This window comes from Embiotoca jacksoni, unplaced genomic scaffold (genome assembly GCF_022577435.1).
Source record: "Embiotoca jacksoni isolate LCO1_2020_lvr unplaced genomic scaffold, fEmbJac1.0.p SCAF_135, whole genome shotgun sequence".
NCBI lineage: Eukaryota > Metazoa > Chordata > Actinopteri > Embiotocidae > Embiotoca > Embiotoca jacksoni.
The window spans coordinates 86,585-105,923 of record NW_027185269.1 but is presented as its reverse complement, the minus strand read 5'-3'; the positions used below and the strand labels follow the sequence as shown (position 1 = coordinate 105,923).

The 19,339-nt window shown below is 42.1% G+C and overlaps 1 protein-coding gene across 5 annotated transcripts; it reads left to right on the top strand.

Moving 5' to 3' along the window:
* The first annotated feature begins 667 nt into the window (after positions 1–667).
* Positions 668–15,072, top strand: LOC138196832 (kelch-like protein 3). Of its 5 annotated transcripts, none has more exons than XM_069147202.1 (15): positions 668–756; positions 3,070–3,204; positions 3,605–3,711; positions 3,859–3,980; positions 7,123–7,285; positions 7,507–7,616; positions 9,183–9,299; positions 10,199–10,348; positions 10,486–10,603; positions 11,129–11,326; positions 12,583–12,684; positions 12,820–12,948; positions 13,591–13,731; positions 14,651–14,794; positions 14,909–15,072. In XM_069147202.1, exons 1-15 carry the CDS (start codon positions 707–709, stop codon positions 14,935–14,937), a joined length of 1,815 nt encoding a protein of 604 aa, XP_069003303.1. In that variant the 5' UTR covers positions 668–706; the 3' UTR covers positions 14,938–15,072. The 5 variants fall into 5 exon arrangements, with proteins under 5 accessions (XP_069003303.1, XP_069003302.1, XP_069003305.1 ...); XM_069147201.1 differs by having other exon boundaries at positions 680–756; positions 3,046–3,204; XM_069147205.1 differs by having other exon boundaries at positions 705–772; positions 3,046–3,204.
* The last annotated feature ends 4,267 nt before the right edge of the window (positions 15,073–19,339 follow it).

Genomic DNA, 19,339 nt, shown 5'->3' with positions numbered 1-19,339 from the left:
GTTCAAGTGAAAACAAGGACTTGATTTGTCAATTACCAAATATTAATCTGCAATTATTTCCACAATCAAACATTTTCTGCTATGTTTGGATTTTGGACAAAAGGCTGCTGAGGGCATCATATCGGTCTTCAGAGGATTTAGGAGTCATTTTGCACCATTTTCAAGTATTTTATAGAGCAAATACATAACTGATTAATCTGAAGCATAATTAAATGATTCATTTGAATAAAAATGATCATTAGTTGCAACCTTAGCTCATTTAAAACAAGATTAAAAAAAAATCAAACCTGCCGTGCTGAAGAAATCTGTAGACTTCTGTTTTATACACATGACTATCATTATATGTAGGAATGTATAAACTTGTAAGAGTTATGTGTTATTTTTTTTTTTTACATTTCTTTTCTTCTTGTATTCCCTTTCATATATTATTTTTTTTTAACTTAAAAGGTTAGGTCTAGCTTGTTGGGCAGGGGCGTGGTTTGTGGGGGTGGACAGGGACTAGTTTTTGTATCTAATTATAGGAAAAAATATCTAAAAAAAAATGCAATGTACACTTAAAATTTCCATAAAATGAGCACGTTTTTCCAGCAGGTGAGTCATCCCAGAGCAGAAATCTGAATGTGCTTTTATTGATTTTTTTTTTTTTACTACAGAGTGATACATCGTCTTTAACACACCATCTGTGTGCTGCTGCTGCTCGGCGCTCATGCCCGCTGTGGTGTCTGACTCCGGGAGGATGGACGGTGTGTCGTCGGGGTGAGTTGGCTCAGCGGTAGGGATTATTTCTTTTTATTTATTTATTTTTTTAGTAAAGCTGTGATTCACGCCGCTTCTGCATCTGCTGGGATAAACATTTATTTTATTTTTTTTTGTCGCTTCCCGACACGGACGGGTCCCGCGAGCTCCCTCCCGACGCGCACGAGCTCGGAAGCTAGCCGTGTTGTTGACTAGTTAGCTTCGGCAAGTTAGCCACATTAGCTTCGCCGGCTGCTCAGCTGATGTAGTTAAAGTTGCCCGCCGAAGTTAAACCGCGTAGACCTTTTTTTTTTTTTTTGGGAGCACCGTCAGCCGGCCTCCGCTTACTGAGACAACGAGCTGCGTGTAAAACTACTTCTCGATACGATTCGCGGCGGTGAAGTTTAAATGGTTAGCGGCGCTAACGGAGCTAGCCAGCCTGCCAACTTGACGCACAACAAAATCAAAACAAAACATCTGTTCACGTTAAAAATCTCATGTTGTTGTTGTTGTTTGTTTGTTTTTGGACATAAACAAACATGCTTTCTGTAAACTGTTGGAGGAAATGAGACGCGGTGATGAGTTGAGAGACTCATGCTGGAGTTTTTTTTATTTTATTATTATTTATTTATTTTTAATAAAGTATCGCATCAGTGTTTATTAAAAAAAAAATCTTATTTTGGGAGTTTTCTCTGTGACGGAGGGAAAAAAAATAAACTTTCATACAAACAAAGTGTAAAACACCTGAAACCAAACAACTCATCAGATCGAGTCACATCTGGTTCAAAGTTGAATTGAAAGCTTCATTTACATCCTGTCAAGACTTTTCTCCCATAAATAAAAAAAAACAACCTCCCAAGGAATTGTTTAACCTTGGAAAATAAATGAAATCATATATTTATGACTAGGTTTTAAATATTTTCTTTGAACTAATTATTGATTTTGTTGATTAATCGGTTAGATTATCAAAAAAAAACAAAAAAACTACTTCTTGTTTTGAGTAATTTGTTTTATAAAACGATAATAATATAATAAATAAAATGCTGGCATTATCTGGTTCCATCTCCTGAGATGTGAATATTTCGTGGTTCCTTTAGTCCTCCGTCATAATAAACTGAATATCTTTTGGTTGTGGGCTGTTAGTCGGGACAAAGCGAGACTTTTTATTTCCACCGTGGGATTTGGGAAACACTGGTCGACATTTGTCCCTTATTCACATTCCTAAATATTGATGTGTTTAGCTAGAAACAATGACACAGGCAGCCTAGTGAGAGACAGACTGAGGCTTTGCTGGTTTGGATCTTTGTTTGGGATTATCTGACCACAAAAATATACATATATATATATATATATATATATATGTAATATCAAAGCCCTGTTCTTTAAGTCCCCGATACTTAAGAGTGTGATTAAAGGATGGGTAGAGGAATACTTTCATACAATTACGCTGAATACAGGGACGACCTACCAAATCAGCATGCCTGAACGGTTATTTAGTGCAGTTAGAGCATCAGGAAAATGGCCTCCATTACTTTAATGGATTACAATATTGGATAATGGGTCTATAGAGGTGGACAGTGGGGACAAATTGTGACGTCATGGCACTTGAAAAATGATCTGTTTAGATTCGGTACCGATCTGTTACTTGTGTCTTATTCTTACAAGTCTTAAAATGTGTCTGCATCGATGCGTAATCATTTTAATGTCACATTACTGAACATACGATTACAAATGGAGTCAGAGATTTTAATTGTATTACAAAATCTTATGTTAGCCGGCAGTATTTAATCCAGCATTTAAAAATGATTTCCCGCACTCAGCCTTCTTTTTCCTGTTTATATTACAAAGCGTTTCATTCTCAAAAGAAATCACAGCATGTGTTCATGCGTAATTAACGTGAGATGCGTGAATGTAGAAAAGTCTTCTCGCGGATTCCCTCGTGCGCAGCGGCGTCTTGAGTTTCATGACAACCAAAGCAGATTAGCATGAAGACGTGAGGATTATTAAAGGAGGATGGGTCAGTGGCGTCGCACAAGTGTTCAAAAATAACCAACGGCTGGCAGAGAACCGGGCCAAGTAACAGCCCCTCGGTCGGGGAGTAATCAAAGTAAAGACGTTTAACGAATAGTTTTAACGTGGACATGAATTATTAAATCGAAAGAGCTCATTTTCAACCTAATTTGGCTGCGGAGGCTTCATCGCCTTGAGTATTTTGTCACGGTCTCAGTCTTGCCTTGTACACTCCCGCTTTCATGAACCATGAATTAGCCTCTCTAACTGGTGAATCGTCGTCTATCTCGATTGATCCAGACACTGCCTCTCATGTCTCACCAGTCTGGTGGCAAAGCCGGCCTCGCCGCGTCCGAACTGCACCACCGACTCCGAGGAGGACGCGGTGAATGGCGGGATGCACACCTTCAACCAGACGCACACGAGGAAAGCCTTCCAGCTGATGAACGACCTGAGGAGGTGCGAGGCTCGTTGTCGTTTGTTTGTTTGTATCTGCAAAAAAAAAAAAAAAAAAAAAGACTGTGAAGCCAGCGTGGCTATTTCACTGTGAGCCCGAGACTGAAGAGGCTGTAAGTGAGCTTTGTAAGTTAGACAATAATGTCTTGAGTCATCCTCGGTTCACCTGGCTTGTCTGAAAATCTCAGTCCAGCGGTGAAGTACTTCTGCCTGAACTGGAGCGGGTTCATTTGTTTTTAACCGAAAATTTCACCTCAAATAATCCGTAACTGTCAAAAACAAATATTTTAATTTGGTGTTGATGTGCCTCTTTTTCTTCTACTCCGCATGTCTGTGAGCTTTTCAGTGCAGCTGCGATTTTAAAAAAAAACTTCCCTTCCTGTCGTTCCTGTCGTTCCTCCAGTAAAAAGATGCTGTGCGACGTCCAGCTGGTGGCGGGGAGTGTCGAGGTGCCAGCTCACAGGGTGGTCCTCGCGTCCTGTAGCCCCTACTTCTGTGCCATGTTCACAGGTACGCACACACTGCTGTCTGTTTGTCACTCTACCTGATGTGTGTGTGTGTGTGTGTGTGTGTGTGTGTGTGTGTGTGTGTGTGTGTGTGTGTGTGTGTGTTCGGCGTACAGGTGATGCCGAGCTGTGTGTTCCGCTCTGTGTGCAGGTGATATGAGCGAGAGCAAAGCCCATCAGGTGGAGATCAGAGAGGTGGACGGTCAGACCCTGAGGAAACTTATCGACTACATTTACACCGCTGAGATAGAGGTCACGGAGGACAACGTTCAGGTGAGAGTGTGTGTGTGTGTGTGTGTGTGTGTGTGTGTGTGTGTGTGTGTGTGTGTGTGTGTGAGAAACTGTTTACAAAGAGGGAAAGTGAGGAGGAGGACGAAGAGGCTGCGAGTGAGCAAAAATCCGTATTCCTATTATTACTTGATTTTTCTTTCCATTTTTCTTCTGCTGTGGCGGCTTTTATCTTGTTTCGCTTCAAAATGACTACTTAGCAGCAGTAACAGAATTAACGGCCTCGTGCTCATGCAAGAGTTTAGTGTTTTGCGTCCATACAGTCCTTTGAGCTCTTCTGTTCTGTTGTCTCGGAGAGTTTATGATGTCGAAGAACCAAAGATGTGGCTTCATGGGAACCAGCATTTCAAAACATTTTTATCCCACGTTCTTCCTATTTTGCCTTTAAGGTCATTGAAATAAAGCAAAGCTGCTGTTCCCTGGAAAAATATCACAGCATTAGTCAGAACTTCCTGGTTGTTGAGAAACAAACTTATCTTGGAACGGCCGCCTGGACCCTTTTCTTTGTGTGGACAAGTTTAAGCACAAGTCAGAGTAACAACATAACAAACTGGTATTGAAACACTCCTTTTTTTTATGAGTTCATTTCAGAGTGGTTTACATAAGTTTGCAGTGGATCAAACAGGGACAATTTTTCTTTTCTTAAACTTTTCCTCTAATGTGTAGTAACAAAAAAAAAATAAAAAAAAAAACATACAAATCTAAAATGCTATCTGTGAAAATGGCTGTCATTTATCTTTTCAATATTTTCAGAGCACTTTTCAAAACAGACATCAGCTTCAATGAACTTTTCGAATTGTATTCAGTGGAGAGAGAAAAAAAAAATCGACTTTAGATTAAATGAGGAAAATCACGAGTAGTTATTAAAAGCATTTTTTGTTTTGTTTACTTTTCATCATTTAAAAGATTGTTTTTGCATTTTGATAGTTTTCGATGTAGGAGGTGCAACCAAAAAGTTCAGAGCCTTTGCTTTGAACGACCAAAAATCTGTCCGCCAGTTTATGGTTCACAGCTGTTCATATGTCAAAAAAATACTCTGCATGCACAAGTGCCAGTGGTCCCAAAAACATGAGTAACAGGTGCTGATGTTGATCAAGTTACGTAACTTGGAATAGTTACTCGGGATGGGTAATCCTTCGCGCTGCTCCGTGCACATCACAACAGGATCAGTCTTAGAACTTTTTGATCATATGTCTTAGTTTAAAGTCCCTGAGGGAGACAGTTGCTCTTATAAAAGCCTGATCACTTTAATCTTTGGTCTTTCCCTTTTTAAATCCAGAATGGTCCGAACAAACCTGCCTGAGGAGCAGATGTTTACTACAAAGCGGTGTGAGGCCCGGTAACGGTTGTGAGCGACGCTTTGCTGCGAGGGCGCAGGCTTGAGGCCACGTTCGTCTCGGTGGCATTGACTCTCGGTAGCTGCACGGCTCGGCTCAGAGCTCGGCCTGATCCAGCTGCAGGCGGGATACTTCCTCTGATTATTAACGCAGGAAGTGTGCATGGAGAGAGGCAGGAAATCCTCCCACTGTTAGCAGCGTGCCTGCCTGATTGGCTCCCTTCTGAATGTGTAACGTGTGTGTGTTGACTGGTGGCTAATTTTCAGTAAAACACTGCTCTAACTCCTACTGAGTTGTTTTCTCTGTACAATATCCGTTTGTTCTGTGTGTGTGTGTGTGTGTGTGTGTGTGTGTGTGTGTGTGTGTGTGTGTGTGTGTGTGTGTGTGTGTGTGGACTGGTGGCTAATTTTCAGTAAAATACTGCTTTAACTCCGACTGAGTGTTTTCTCTGTACAATATCTGTTTGTTGTGTGTGTGTGTGTGTGTGTGTGTGTGTGCGCGTGTGTGTGTGTGTGTGCGTGCCTGCATGTGTGTGACAGCCTGATGCTCCCTGTTAGAAGACGCGAGGCTGTGCAGAGGAAACACAGGAGACAATAACAACACTCACTCAGAGGACGAGTGCAGATAGACGGCGAGGTGTCGAGGCAGACGGGGACCGGCTCTCTGACCTAGTTAAGCTGACGAGTGGCGACGTTTCAATGGATCCGTTAGGACCGTGTTTTCAACGGTCCACCGACTAACTTCCTGTCGAGACTGAACGACTGAGCCCGACGTGCTTCAGTTGTCAATCAATATTCATTAAACGGCACATTCCTGGTGGATATTTTTGTTACGCGAACAAAGTTTTTTTCCTGATGTTTTCATCTTGTGATCGTTGCGATGAAACGGAAAATGATAGCAGCTGTGAAAACGTTCCCGAGTCGTGTTGTCTCTTAAAACAACATCCCTTGTGCTGTTTTAATACACAGCTGGTTTTAATCTGAGTCACTGCAAAGATTACAATCTTTTTGACATTTACCTTCATGGACACGTGTTGCTATAACGTGGGACCTTTTAATGGATGACTGTGTCAACGTTTAAGAGATTATACACATTTGAAGTGTGTCCTGATGTTACCATGACCAGTTTTGCACAACATCTAGTTGCATATACGAATGCCGACAGTATATTTACCTCCCAGCTCTGGGTGTTAAACAAAATTTGACATGTTCTCGGGGGTTGCTGTATAATACATACACATATCAATATACTGACTGTTATTTCAGGTCTGTCTGTTATATTGGGAATCTTGTAAGTCGTGGTTTGACAGAAATGCAGGAGTAGTTGTTTGAGCACGCTTCAGAAATCAAAGCCAAATGTGAGGTTTTCTTTTTGTTTGTTGGTAGAAAAACAGCCTGTTTTGCTTTCATTTTAAAAAGCTTTGCCGCTCATGATTATTTCTACAAACAGTATTTCTGCCCTTTTTTTTGGTCTTAATTAATTAATTGTTTATAAAAATAGATGCCATTTAATTTGTTTGTCGATGACCTCAGTTGACAGAGCGATTTAATTGATTGAACTGATTGATGGTAACCTCCTGGCTGTAGCTGTTTAATAAACAAACTAAAGACTCGACCAGCAAAGCTGATGAATTATTGCGCAGGTGAACAACTAACTGACTTTCTACTACCAGATAAATAACTGCACTCTTCCATGTTATTTGAAAAACCCTTTTAACGTGTTTAAATTTGTGCAGATATGGATGCCCTCGTCAGTTCTTTCCCATAAAGTTCCTTTTTCTTCTCTCGCAGGTTCTGCTGCCAGCAGCCAGTCTCCTCCAGCTGATGGATGTTCGTCAGGTCTGCTGTGAGTTCCTGCAGTCTCAGCTTCACCCCACCAACTGTCTGGGCATCCGAGCCTTCGCTGACCTGCACACGTGCACGCAGCTCCTCGACCAGGCCCACGCATACGCCGGTAAGGCTTTTAGCTGTTCACGCCGCAAATCACTGAGTCATCTTTTGCCACTTCGAGTGTGCACAGGTATGAGTGGTGGTGGTGCTTTTATACAACAGGGAGGAATGTTGAAAAAACAAAACACCAGAGACATCTACTCAAGAAATAACAGATTTGAGATTTCTACGTCTATGGAGTGTATGATCTGAAAATGTGTAACCCTGCCTGTTTGTGTCTCCCAGAGCAGCATTTCCCCGAGGTGGTGCAGGGTGAGGAGTTTCTGGGCCTCTCTCTGCAGCAGGTGTGCAGCCTCATCGCCAGCGACAAACTCACCGTCTCCACCGAGGAAAAGGTGAGACGGCACTTGCGGCGACGCGTTCTTTGGCAGTTTGTGTCTCGAAAAGATGCGAGAATTACGTTCGTCTGGGATTCTCCATTGAGACACACTGGAGTTCTATAAATAGAGGAGTCCCGGTTGTACTTGACTGTGTGCGATTAGCTGCAGCTGGCAGCAGACGCACTTCAGACGAGGACACGTCTGTCCGCTGTCAGCCCGTCGACAGGAGGAGTCTGATGGAGCAGCTGTGTGTCACCCTGCTGTCGGCAGCCGTCAAGGTGACTGCGGCTTCAGACGGACAGGAAACACAGAGGAGGGTTGACGCTGCCGTACAAACAGACCGCACCTGGACGCGCAGTCAGTTACACTTATCTGATACAGTGCGTTGGTGACTGGATCAAATGAAGTGAGCGGAGAAGATACTTATTATTATTTTGCGCGTTTTTATGAATGTGGAAAATGGGAAAACATCCTGTTATTCCATCTTTAAAGCTTTCACACATTAAAAAAAAAAAAAAAGATGGTTAGCGCCACTCCTGACCGTCTTGTCGTGTCAGATTAAATGGAAAGGAATCCTAATTGAAAACAAACAGCGTACAGCTCCTCATTTCATTTGCTGAAGTGATAGTGTTAATATTTGTTTTGGACTTTATTTAGATCTAACTGCTATAAATGAAGCCATTGCTGACAGAGAGTCCTGAAATTTCGAATTGTGAATGACCGCCGGGATGTGTTTCTCTCACGCGGATGCTCCCTGTTGTGGTTGAAAGTCAGCATCAAATGTAGCAACTGCTTTTTGTGCAACACACAGAAGATGGAGCCGATATTATTACTACGATGTAAGAGGCGTACTCGCAAGTCCTTCCTGTTGCATCGTATTACATCATAAGTGTCTATTTTTGAGGCCTGTGAGAAATGACAGCAGACGGAGCTTGTACCTGATGTTGATCGAGGGTTTCCTGTTTTCGTTTGAACCCTGGAAGAGAAGAAAGAGCCGCCGAGTAATTATCCTCTTTCCCTCGACAACCATCGCTGAGGTCCTTTGTGCACATCAGGCTCGGTCTCTCCTTTTGGAGCTGCTCCACAGGCCATCAACAGATGATCAAGTGTGAATGTATGTAAATTACTGAGTATGGAACTGTTGATAACCGACGGGGTGCGGTGTCAAACCAAGGCCGGCCACTTATGTTAAGTTGATTGGGCGAAATCAATATCGGTGTTTCACTCTGAAAGGACACAGTATCACCTGATTGGATGCAGTAATTCTCTGAATGCGAGACACGTCTTACACCAACGACCTCGGATTGTTTCAGACCAAGTTCCTGTCTGATCGTTCTGAAACTCTCAGCCCACACATTTCTGACATCCAACAACTTCCCCAAAAACACCAGTTGCACCCACATCATCCGGCTGTGGGGAGGTGATCAAATTCAGCTCGTGCGAATATGTTTTCATCTCCGTTTTGCCTTTTTCACACCAGTAAAGCACCATGAAGATAAAAGGGATTGAAAATCAGAAATGTATATACTTTTTAAAGAATCTCCTCCATCTCCCTCTTTGTCTTTGTTTTCTGTCTCCCAGGTGTTTGAGGCGATGATAGCTTGGATCAAAAACGATGAGACGGCTCGTCTGGAGCACATGCCCAAACTAATGGAGCATGTCCGGCTTCCCCTTCTGTCCAGGGATTACCTGGTACAGGTAAAAGACTTTCTCTTTTGTGCTCTGCTAAATATTCATTTTTTTAAGTCTTTTTTTTTTTTTTTTTGCTTGTTGCACAGCCTGCTTGCACTATTGGTACTCACTTAAAAATGTAAAGGGGTTTTAAAACCCTGAGTAACGCCCAACACTTCAGTGTGTCATCCAAGTCGTTGAATATGTGGAGATACTGTAGTGTGACGAATGCTGGAAAACAACTCAAGAAGTGAAAGTGTTTTCAGTTGCTTGTGTCGAGCTCATGAAAAGTGTGTTATGCAGAAATACAATATCTTTACGTCAGCTCGGGGCACAATACTGCCTGATATGAAACTAAGAGCCCAGAATTTATGAGCAGGGTAGATACTGTAATGATTTACTGTTTGTTCTTGTATGTGCTCTCCACTAGTCAATATGTTCCTGGGCCCATGCACATAAGTACCTTGGCTAAAGTGGGATTTTTCCACCTCTGATTTCTTTAATGCGAACAAGAAAGCTACTTTCCGTAATGAGTGTAAGGGATTAGAGAAACCGAATGTTTTTTTTGTTCCCCCCCCCCGTGCTCGATTTCTCCTGAGCGCAGCGATTCCTCTGCCATTTATGCAACTGGGTTTCTAATCAGCTTTTTACAAGTGTGCATAGCAGCAGATTGTAAACGGGCACGGTGACAGCAGAGGGGCTGGATGAAAGGAGACTTCATTACACGGAGCGACGAGTCCTTGTTTTTAAAATAAGTTAAACTAGAACAAACGCTGCCGCAAACTAGTTCCCAGAGGTCCGATAAACCTGGTTACTCGGGTTCAGTAAGATGCACCGTGTGACTGTACGGTTCCTGCAACATTGTGGGGGTTTTTTGTTTTTGTTTTTTTTTAGTAAATAAAAGTGAAATGTGGTCCCCGTTTCAGATCGTTGAGGAAGAAGCTTTAATAAAGAACAACAACACCTGCAAAGATTTCCTCATAGAAGCCATGAAGTATCACCTGCTGCCGGCCGACCAGCGGCACCTCATCAAGACGGACAGGACTCGACCTCGAACTCCCATCAGCATCCCGAAGGTGCGCAAACAAACCGCCGCCCGGCAAGAGTGCGTTACTGAACGCACGGTTCACGCGTTCTGCTTTTTTTTTAATTTATTTTTTTTATTATCCGACTGTAATCGGTCCGATCTCGCTTCTCCGGTGTGCATCCGCAGGTGATGATCGTGGTGGGCGGCCAGGCTCCCAAAGCCATCCGCAGCGTGGAGTGTTACGACTTCCAGGACGACCGCTGGTACCAAGTAGCCGACCTGCCGTCGAGACGCTGCCGGGCCGGTCAGTTTGTGTACGAGTGTTGTGTAGTGACGCACGAAAACGACGAGAAACCACACGAAGCGGTCTTACTGCCGGAGGTGTAGGGACGCGGGGGCGGGGGGAGATACCCGACAATACAACACAACAACACAGTGAATACGGTCTCCGGATTCCAAAGACTTGAATCGACATGTTCAGCTGACGGTGGCTTCGTGAACATTTTTAAATACCGGCTTCACGATATTCTTGGTTTATTAGTAATACATTCGGGTTTTTGATGGTTAAATCGGCCCTTTTTTCCACCCGTCGTAATCGACACGGTGACTTTGACAAAAAAAAAAAAAAAATGAAGCAGATTAAATGAGAAAAGATTGGTTATTCTATAGTGAAAAGTGAAGTTTTAGGTGAGCTTCATGAAATAATTGGCGATAATGTCAATTATTCGCGGTTTGGAGGGCGAACGTCTCCCGGACCTGATTTTCAAGAATTCCCCTTCGCGCGTTTTCACAAGTTATGACACGATCCTCCAATGCCGTCGTCTCCCAGGTGTGGTTTCCGTGGCGGGCCGAGTGTACGCGGTCGGCGGGTTCAACAGCTCTCTGCGGGAGCGAACGGTGGACGTGTACGACGGAGCGAGAGACCAGTGGAACGCCCTGTCCAGCATGCAGGAGAGACGCAGCACGCTGGGAGCTGCCGTGTTGGGAGATTTACTGTACGCTGTGGGAGGCTTTAACGGAAGCATAGGTACACAAAACACACGCACACACACACACACACACACACACACACACACACACACACACACACACACTAAAGACCAGTGGCCATTACTACCACTGGCAGTATCTTAAAAAAGCACAGTCCTCATAGACATATTTAGAGATCTTTATAAATGTCCGAGAAAATACGTCTTTTTTTTTTTATTTTATTTTTTTATCACTCTTTGCTTCACGTATTCTCTCGGTTCAAGTCGAGTTTTTCAGGATTATCATTCAACTAATCGCTGCTCGTGGAGAAAAATACAAGATGTATAATTCTGGATATTGTGTGGAACTTTAAAGGTCCCATATTTGACACTTTTTTTCCCCCCCAATGTTTTATACACAGTCTTGACATCCGTTTGTGGTTTTAGATCCCAAAAAAAACCCGTCTCATTATTGCTTTACATCGTCTTTCCTAAGCTTCTCTCTGCAGCTCTACCAACAACAGACTGTTTTGTGTCTGTGTCTTTTAAGGCGCATTGATATCAATGACCATTTCTTCTGACTGACTCTTTTCCCAGTCGTGAATGCTCAGACCAACCACAGGTTTTCTTGGGTCTTGTAGCTTGTAGCTCTGCAACAAGGTTAAATGTTGGACAGTGGGACGTGCGTAGGACGGACAGGACATGTGACGTGTGTGTGAGTCTGTGATATTACAAACATGCATAAAGTCCAAACGGCGCCGTTACTGAATATGGGCTCTGCTTTCTCTGTGGACGGAGCGTTTTCCCTCTTTTGCAGTATTTACACAGCACCAAGACCTGCTTTATAATCAAAGAGGAAATGGAAATCTAAATTTCTACAACATGGGACCTTTTTAAAGCTAAAGTAAATTATAAGTTGGGCAATTTCAAGTTATACTTATGACTCTTCGGGCTTTGATGGCATGATCAGCCGAAAAGAGCTGAACTATGAGATTGTCAATATTCTCCAATCTGTGACGAGCACATCATTATCTGGAATCTACTTTCCTTCCCGTCTCACCATGTGAGGGCGAGCAGATAAAACTGCTTCTCGTAGCACTTCCGTCTACTGCAGTGTTAACGGTAAACACAGGAGACGTTTTCCTCTTTTAAAGGATGCAGAACACCCACAGACCGATGCGCAAACACTCTCTACTGTTACTCACGTTTTAGTTTGACTCTCTGCTCCCATTTCCCTTTTTATAAACCGCGTATACAAATCAAGTCTTTCTCACATCTGCGCGCCTCTTTCTTTCTTTGCGTTTTCTCTTTTCAGGTTTGTCGACAGTCGAGGTGTTTAATTATAAAACCAACGAGTGGATTTACGTCGCCTCCATGAACACCCGACGCAGCAGCGTGGGCGTAGGGGTGGTAGATGGTAAGAAGAAAGTCTGCGCGTGTTTGAGTTCAGTTACACTGCGTGGCCTCTTTTTTTTTTTTTTTTAATGAAAATCCCCGAATTCAAAAGAAGTAACTTTTTGAATAACGTGTTTGTGTTTGTGTTCGTCTGCAGGTAAGTTGTACGCCGTCGGAGGCTACGACGGAGCATCGCGTCAGTGTCTCAGTACAGTGGAAGAATATGACCCCGTCTCTGATCAGTGGGGCTACGTGGCTGACATGAGCACACGGAGAAGTGGAGCAGGTACACACACACACACACACACACACACACACACACAGGGAATCAAATTTCAATTAAATATATTTTGATTAATCATGTCACTATAATATTAATAGAAATATAACCCGGGTGTAATACATATCAAAAGCCGACATGATCACTTCAGCCTTGCACGCGTTTTAAAGTTGAGCGTCTTAGGCAATTTCACATGAAGCAACGACGCCCTCTGGTGGACTGTGAATGCAATTGTAAAAATCCTAAAATGCACAACGTAATGCACTTGATTTACAGTCTGCATGAACTGTGCGCACTTTAACAACACACTGAAATGTTTTTATTCAGTTCAGTAAACACTCATAAAAAGCAATTTTGTCAACTTTGAAAACTAGAGCTGTTGTGATGATTAGATTAATCAGAAATCACATAATTTGCTATTTTCATTTTCTCAAATGTGCTGATGTGATACATTTCTTTATCTTAGTTTATTGTAAACTTTAGCCTGTTAATCAAATAAAACAAGAAATTCCAACACGTATAAGCTACAACAGGCAACTTTCAGTCATTTCTGACATTTTACAAAATGAACACGAATTAATAATGTAAATAATTACGAGTAAACGGCTCTACACGTTTTTTTTGTTTTTTGTTTTTTGTCTTATCCAGGTGTGGGTGTGTTGGGCGGTCAGCTGTATGCAGCAGGAGGACATGACGGTCCTCTGGTGAGGAAGAGCGTTGAGGTGTACGACCCGCAGACCAACACGTGGAGACTGGTGTGCGACATGAACATGTGTCGGCGAAACGCAGGTCAGACAACGAACACGGGACGCGCAGCATCCATTACAAACTTCAGTTACTGTTTATTTAAACTCTGGAGAAAACCGAAGTGTATTTTAAGGGGACCTGGAATTGATTTATGGTCGTGAGCGGCAGCTAGCCCAGTGGCACTGCCTCAAAAATCTGATGACCTCGTGACTTTTTTTTTTTTAACCTGCCGTTGGCTTGATTATTAATAAACATCCAGTCAACTGGCTCCACAAGTACCTCAGCGATTTGAAACTAGAACCCATTTTAAGCTCATTTTTGCTCATCAGCCGAAGATCGACTGATATATTAAAGGATTTCTGAGAAAACGCAATCTTTCAAACTTCACCGTAGATCAGCTGTAGGAGCTTAAAAAAAACAAAAAAACGATGGAGTTCAAGCTAGGAACAAAATCACGAAGCCGCATAATGTTTGCTGTTTCTTAAATTAAAACCTACAGCTGGATGCAATAAACTCAAGTTGGCTCCAAGGAGACCTCAATTCTTTCTACTGCGCAATAAAACCAAAGCCGAACCTGTAAAAGCGTCTATGGGATGTTTACACAGCGGCGGCTGAAAGGCACAGCTGAAAACCTGCCGGAATAAAATGACACCTTACGTAAAGAGGGTTAGATTTACCGCAGTGTGTGTGTGTGTGCGCTCATTGTTTTCTTAAACCGATGACTTCCGACAAAGTTCCTCTGGTCGATCTATGAAATACGTTAATTGTCGTTTTTTTTGTTGTTGTTTTTTTCCTTTTAAGAGTCTGAAGGAAACAAAAGAACCTTTCCTGCCTCCAGCTGTTTACACAACAGCTCGGTTTTACTTACCGGCGTCCTCCGTTTCCACCCCGAATTGTCCCAAGTCGAGACCTAAAAAAAAAAAACCCTGAAACGTATGAGCTGTTGAACTCTCTCCTGAAGGTGTGTGCGCCATCAACGGGCTGCTGTACGTGATCGGAGGAGACGACGGCTCGTGCAACCTCTCCTCCGTCGAGTTTTACAACCCGGCCGCAGACAAGTGGAGCCTCATTCCCACCAACATGAGCAACGGACGCAGCTACGCAGGTAAGTCGCCGGCCGACCCGACGCTGTCCACGTGACGCGGGGGAGAAAGCGACGGGGCGCGGGAGTCCCCGCGTCCGGCCTCACCGTCCGCCGTGTTCTCCTCAACCTCTCCAGGGGTCGCAGTGATCGACAAGCCGTTATGACCCGGGGGGGCCTCGCACGGCGTCGGCCGCGCGCCGGCGGCCGGCTTCGCGGAGACTCGCGCGGACGTCTGAGGCTCGGCGGGGGCCGGCGGGAGGGAGGCCACGCCTCGAAGAGAGGGACAAGATGCCCTCGATCGTCGGGACGAGATGCCCTCGATCGTCGGCGAACGCGACCGCAGATGAATCCAAGTCTTTTGTATTTTTTTTTTTTTTTTTTTTATTGTTATTCGGGCGCCAAAACCCCAAACCTGATTTCGTTGCTCTTAGAGCGCCGCGAGATCCCGACGTTCACCCCGCGGCTGTTGCTCTGGGTGAGAAGCAGCAGCCGCGGGGAGGTTTGGGCTTTAAACGGAGGAGTTTTCAAATGCCAAGCACATAACGAGCAGCTGCATCAGCTGTCGGAAGAGTCGCCCTGATGAGGACGATGGAAAAGACTTGTCGTCGGGGTGGGGTGGGGCGGGGGGTGGGATGGGGGACTGACTTAGAGGGGCCAAATGGAAGAAGTGCTTTAGATACTCAGCGGTGTGTAACGGCTGCGTTGTTGATGGGCTGCATCAAACCTGAAGAACCGAATACCTTGAAACACCAGCCGTTAAAAAAACAAAACGCTGACTCATCAACTGACCGCACAAAACGCGCTGATTCAGGCCGCCTGACTGCTCATAACATTCACCATGTTGCTGCAATAATGTGCAACACGGATTTGCTGTTGCATAATTTAAAGTCCTGGAAACTCTGGGTGCGCAATGGGAGCCTTTTTTTTTTTTTTAAATAATTTTTTTTTTTACTTTATTAGACTTACCCCCTGTATCTAGAATAGAATAATAAAAAAAAAAAAAACAGCTTATGGCAACTTTTTGCTCAGCTTGATTTTGAGAAATGAATCAAGCTATTTGAATCTTTTGTGGTTAGAAACACACCACAGCTGCCAGGAATTATATTTTGTCAAACCCGGAGGCCAGGACGCAGAGAGCTGCAGGACTATATAAAGAATGTATAAAACATCTTATATGCAATTTTAAGTGTCATATTTAAATGTCCGAGATTGTTTTCAAAGGGGCTGAGAACCACTGCTGTGGCTTCAGACCCGGGCCAGCTGATCTGATCCGACGCGGTGGGACACTACTGATGCACTGATCACTTGCACTGACTGATAACGGATCGGCCGGCCGGACGCCCGCCCGCCCCGTCTCTCTAACTGACCAACCAACTGGATCGCTGACCTGCTGTCCGACAGACGGCCGCTCAGCTGTCTGTCTCCGTCGCCGATCGAACTCACGGGAGCTTTTAAACTCAACACTTAAGGGCCAATCATTTCATCAGAAATTGTAAAAAAAAAAAAAGCGAACGTGGCAGTTGTGATGACCGGTTTTTAAGGATTTATAACAAACTAAAACGGATGAATTGTCTCGTTGTCGAAGGACCTGTGTCAAAATGCACTGTAGGAATTCAACTGTAAAATAATCATCTAAAAGATTTTATTTATTGTTTTGGTTCATTCGATCGCACCGCAGTGAGACTCTCTTCATTTTCTCAGTCCGATCATGTCCCGTTTTGAGCCCTCGTCGCATCCATGTAGATGACGGCGGGTGCGTTTTAGATGTAGTTACTCCGTCAACTGACCGGTGCCATGGCTTTGAAGACAACAAGGTCATAGAAGCTGTTTTACGAAAAAAAAATTTTGTTGTTGTTTTTTTTGTTGTGAAGTTACTGGATGAGATCGGCTGATTTCAAAACCCTCTGACAAGTTTATAAAACACTAACACTGTTGTGCTGGTAAATTCTTTAGTCCCATCCACGTTACACACTTTCAGGTTGATGGGGGGGGGGGTTTCACGTCTTCCATGGTCTCCTGATTTAAAACGTCCGACTTGAAACTTGCTCGAGACGGTGTCGGTGATCACTGTGAATATTCCTTTTTTTTTTATTTTATTTTAATTTATTTTTAAGAGAATAAAGCCGCCTCGGCAGGACGAGGATTGTCTGGAGTTTTAGTTGGAGGTTTTAATAAGGTAACTCTTTTAATGTCAATATGTCCAAGAGACGAGCAAAAGGTAAATTATTGTGTGTTATTGAAATGATAATGTGGCATTAGCAGCTTTAGTTTCGAGCCAGAATTCCTGTCCAGCGTTTTAAAACTATTTATTTTTTGCAATTTCTCACATCGCAGACACTCAACAGGTGAAATGTGACGCCGTTTGTCTTTTTTTTTTTTTTTGGTTCAAACTGCAGCCTATTCACCGTTCACCGACATCTCTCTTAAGCAAACTCAAGTCTAGCGGTGTTTAAATTGTTCATAAAAAAGCATTTTTCAGTCTTAAAAACACTGTTTTATTACAGACGATAATCAATAATAACTTATAAACTATATGCAGTTTTTTGTGGATGGGCTAAAACTAAAAAAAAAATAAAATAAACTGAAACCACCTGTATGGATGATGTTCAAAGTCAAATTCTTGACAGAATAATTCCACCCGAAGCTCCATTTGTAGTCACGATGATGAGCAGCTAATAAATGGAGCTTAAAGTGAAGTTTTCCGGATGAATAATGTTCTTACCGAGTGAAGATGTTATATTTTTTAATATAAACTGTGGATGTCGTGAACGAAATCGGTTGATATTGTGAGTTCATTAACTCGTGTGGTTTGTGACTTCTTGAAGGTGTTTCGATGTATGAGCAGGTGATTTGTACAATTTTATTAACACAAACTAAACAGGGTTTTACTTTGCAAAAAAAAAAAAAAAAAAAAAAGCTGCTGACAAACTTGACTCCTGTTTTGTTGTCTGAAAGTGTAAAATGACGCATTTAGCACTTTGGTGTGTGTGTGTGTGTGTGCTCGCTTCTCATGGATGCGTTCAATGCCCGAGTAAAGTTGCTGTTGATAATGTAAACACGGGGATTTTTTTTTTTCCCCCCTCAAAGTCACGACAGAGACCGATTTCATTCAGCAGTTACGTCCTCGTCTTTTTCATTTATCTTCTTCCAAATACACAGCAGGTCGGTTGTACAAATGTAAACAGAAGGAGGGCAAATAATAAAATCAAACAAACAAAAACATACTGTTGCATTTGAAAGGCAACGTGGAACTGCACTTCATTTTTTTAATTTTTTTTTTAAAGAAGACTCAAAATTCCCATTTACAATCAAATAATAATAATTGCGCTCTTCCTCCTAAAAATATACCTTTTTTTTTTGAGGGGTTCCAAACTTACTGAATGATATTTGGTGTATGAAAGTCTTGGTTGTCATCGGTTATAAATTGTTTTATCACCAAAAACAAAGATCCAAAGTAGGCAGTTCCTATGTGGGCGTGGTCTGTAATGTTTTGATTGACAGGTGCAATTAGCACAATTAACCGACTTCTACATGGTGCTGAACGACAATGGACCATGTGGCTGAATTCTTCCATCTTAAAAATGATTGTTTAGAAAGGTAAGTGTATAAAGAACAGTTAACACTGACCTGAAAGTTGGTGTTTTTTTTTTTCATGTTTTCCGTTCCAGTAATTAGCAATTAATTGATTATCATGGTGAAAAAACTCCTATCATTATTATCATCCTAACATTCATAATATAGATATATTTCCATCTGTCAGTGATATTTATCAGTAATTCTTTAGGTTCGTAGGTTTCCGAAGTAGAATGAATAAACAATGCAAAGTTTGTCCTGGTGAGCATCGTCAATAGGACACCGAGATACTATACAATGACACTTTTTTAATATTTTGGACGACATGTTATGGTATGACTTTTTTTTTTTTAATATTTTGGACCACATGCAATAGTTTGACTTTTTTTTTAATATATTGGACGACATGCAATAGTTTGACTTTTTTTTTTAATATATTGGACGACATGCTATAGTATGACTTTTTTTTTTAAATATTTCAGACGACATGCTATAGTTTGACTATTTTGTAATATATTGGAAGACATGCTATAGTATGACTTTTTTTTAAAAATATTTCAGACGACATGCTATAGTATGACTTTTTTTTTTAAATATTTTGGACGACATGCTATAGTATGACTTTTTTTTTTTTTAAATATTTTGGACGACATGCTATAGTATGACTTTTTTTTTTAAATATTTTGGACGACATGCTATAGTATGACTTTTTTTTAATATATTGGAAGACATGCTATAGTATGACTTTTTTGTAATATTTTGGACGACATGCTATAGTATGACTTTTTTTTTTTTAAATATTTTGGACGACATGCTATAGTTTTCTTTTTTTTTAATATATTGGAAGACATGCTATAGTATGACTTGTTTTAATATTTTGGACGACATGCTATAGTATGACTTTTTTTTTAAATTTTTTGGACGACATACTATAGTATGACTTTTTTTTAATATATTGGAAGACATGCTATAGTATGACTTTTTTGTAATATT

Coding starts and splice junctions, on each gene's coding strand:
- LOC138196832 (XM_069147201.1), top strand. CDS start 707: ATGCCCGCTGTGGTGTCTGACTCCGGGAGGATGGACGGTGTGTCGTCG. Junction 3,205..3,604: donor CTGATGAACGACCTGAGGAG/GTGCGAGGCTCG, acceptor TCGTTCCTCCAG/TAAAAAGATGCTGTGCGACG. Junction 10,604..11,128: donor GTCGAGACGCTGCCGGGCCG/GTCAGTTTGTGT, acceptor GTCGTCTCCCAG/GTGTGGTTTCCGTGGCGGGC.